Genomic DNA, 2,536 nt, shown 5'->3' with positions numbered 1-2,536 from the left:
AAACAGCGTTCGCTTTTTTATAATTAGCGAAGTTGGTATCGTTCATGTGGTACTTGTATTTGGACCACAGTTTTTGCTTGCTATTTCTTAATATGGTAAGTAGGTTAGACCAGTATGGTAGTTTGGCGGAAAATTTTCTTGTGTTTGATTGTGGTATTGACAGGTGGGCTGCCGAACGAATTATTGTTTTAATATTGGCAGCTTCTGCGTTGATGTTTTTTGAAACCGCTTTAGTGTTTGTTAGGGTTATGGATAAGGAATGAAATTTTTTCCAGTCAGCTTTTCCCGTTAAAAATTTTGATATTGGCTTGACTTCGTACCAATCAGGGATGGAAAAGGATGTTATAAGCGGGAAATGGTCGCTGTTGTGGAGTTCGTCCAATGTACGAGAAGAAAGGCTGGGAGCTATAGAACTGGATGCAAGAATGATATCAGGATGGGTGAAGGTTTGGTGTGTGGAAAAGTGTGTGGGTAGGCCATCGTTCAAGACAATGAGATTTTGGGTCAAAATTAAATCTTCAATAGTATTTCCTCTTCTATTGGAGTGCTCGGAGCCCCACAATGGGCTCCAGGCATTGAAATCGCCTAGGACTATAATTGGGGTGGAAAATTTGGTAATTATATCAGTAAGCTCTTTGTAAGTAAAATTTTGGCAGGGAGGAATATAAAAATTAATTAAAGTGATTTTTTTTCCTATATCAATCTCGATAGCTAGGCAGGATATATTAGATGAAATAGGGATTATTTTATGATTTAAGCATTTTTTTATAAAGAAAGCGATTCCTTGCTTACACAAGGTATTTTGAGGCAAATTGTGGAAATAGCTATTATATTTATTAGGTGCGTATGTTCTTTTATTGGATGGAATATGTGTTTCTTGCAGTGCGACAATTGCCGGGTTGAATTCATTAATTAGTATATTTAAATCTATGTAGTTATTAAGTAGTCCATTAATGTTCCATTGTATTATTTGTATCATCTATTCTTCTTTTTGGGGTGGGCTTTCTGTAATAACAGGAGGAAGAGGGTGGGTGGGAAGCTGGGAAAGTTGAGAAAGGAAGGAGAAAATAGTTGGATTTGTGTTGTAGTAATCGACTGAATTATTATGTACGCAGTCAACAGTGCTATCGATATTCGCGTTATATTCATTTGCGTTTATGTTTGCTGAGTTAGCATTGTTGGTAGTAGAAAATATTTGCTTGGTTTGTGGGTTACTATTGTTATTATTGCTGGTGGAGGGTAGAAGAGTGTCAACAGTGGGAGTAGGTGATACCGGCTTGAATGATGTATTTATTGTATTTTTGTTACTTCCTTTTGTGGTATTATTTGTTTTGATGATATTTAAATTGTTGGGGTTTCTGGAGGTTTGTTCTGCTTGGTGATTAGTTGTATTTGTTGTGTTTATATTGTTTTGTGGATTACTGTAGGTATTTTTAGTTACATTAGAGAAAGAGGGTGACGATTCATTAAGAGTAGGGGGTATTTGCATTTTATGTATTCTAATAGCCTCGCGCATGCTGCATTTCTTTTCAGTTTTTATCGTAATTATTTGCTTCATTTGAACGAATTTTGGGCATGATTTACTGGAGGCAGCATGATCGCCTGAGCAATTTGCGCAAAAAGTACGTGAGCATGGAGTTGGCGTGTGAGGTGGAAGTGCACATGAGTCGCATGCTGGGGTTTTGTTACAACGTTTAGTTGTGTGTCCAAGGATTTGACAACTTTTACACCTCATCGGGTTCGGGAAGTAAGGTCTGACTTTGGTAGTGTACCATGAGACTTCCAGTTTTTCTGGGAGCTGATACAAGTCGAATGTGAGCAACACGACTCCACTAGCAACAGTTTGGCCATCATAACGTTTAAGGAATTTGTATGCTGAGACAACACCTTGATCACTTAAATTTTCCACTATTTCTGTTTCCGGAACATCATTTAGACAAGGCGCATAAATAGTGCCCTTAGAGTGATTAAGATTGTTGTGCATTTCGATTTTCACATCGCAAACTCCAATTAGTTTAGTTGTGGCGAGAAATTTTTTTGCAACTAGATCGTTTTTAACAAACAGCAGAAGGCTGCCGTCTCTGAGACTTGAAATTTCTATTTTCTCCGTTGAGATATTCTTTAAAGCCTTGTGTACGGCAAAACATGAATATTTATTTAGTTGTTTATTTGTGTTTATTGCGCTAGCCACAAGGTATTTTGGGTTGTCCTTTTTAATTAAAGGGAGGGAAGGGAATATTTCTTTGGTGATTGTTTGCGCTTTTTTTCTCTTTGGTTTTGGGCTTGTTGATAACAGGGCGAACCTGTTATCTCCAAGAGGAGGTCCCTGGAGGGACATTTAATTTTTTTACCACCACAGAAAGCACTTATAATAAGATTTTCTTACCAAAAGAAAAGAAAAGTCGCTAGAAAAGAAAAAACACTCACGAATATAACGCAAAAGAAAAAGACCGATACCACTGCTGAGCACAACCGTACGCTTTAAGTGTCAGTCGATGACTGTATTTAGGAAGTATTTTGCGTTAGAAGAGAGTAA

General features: G+C 37.4%; 1 protein-coding gene across 1 annotated transcript; it reads right to left on the bottom strand.

Moving 5' to 3' along the window:
• Positions 1-979: 979 nt before the first annotated feature.
• On the bottom strand, positions 980-1,984 carry LOC129238280 (rhoGEF domain-containing protein gxcJ-like). The gene has a single exon (XM_054873319.1). The coding sequence runs from the start codon at positions 1,982-1,984 to the stop codon at positions 980-982; it is 1,005 nt and encodes a 334-aa protein (XP_054729294.1).
• Positions 1,985-2,536: the final 552 nt, after the last annotated feature.

The sequence above is a fragment of the Anastrepha obliqua genome, chromosome 2 (assembly GCF_027943255.1).
Source record: "Anastrepha obliqua isolate idAnaObli1 chromosome 2, idAnaObli1_1.0, whole genome shotgun sequence".
In the NCBI taxonomy this organism is placed as follows: Eukaryota; Metazoa; Arthropoda; class Insecta; order Diptera; family Tephritidae; genus Anastrepha; species Anastrepha obliqua.
Note: the sequence above shows the minus strand (reverse complement) of the source record. Positions and strands in the feature narration are given on the sequence as shown.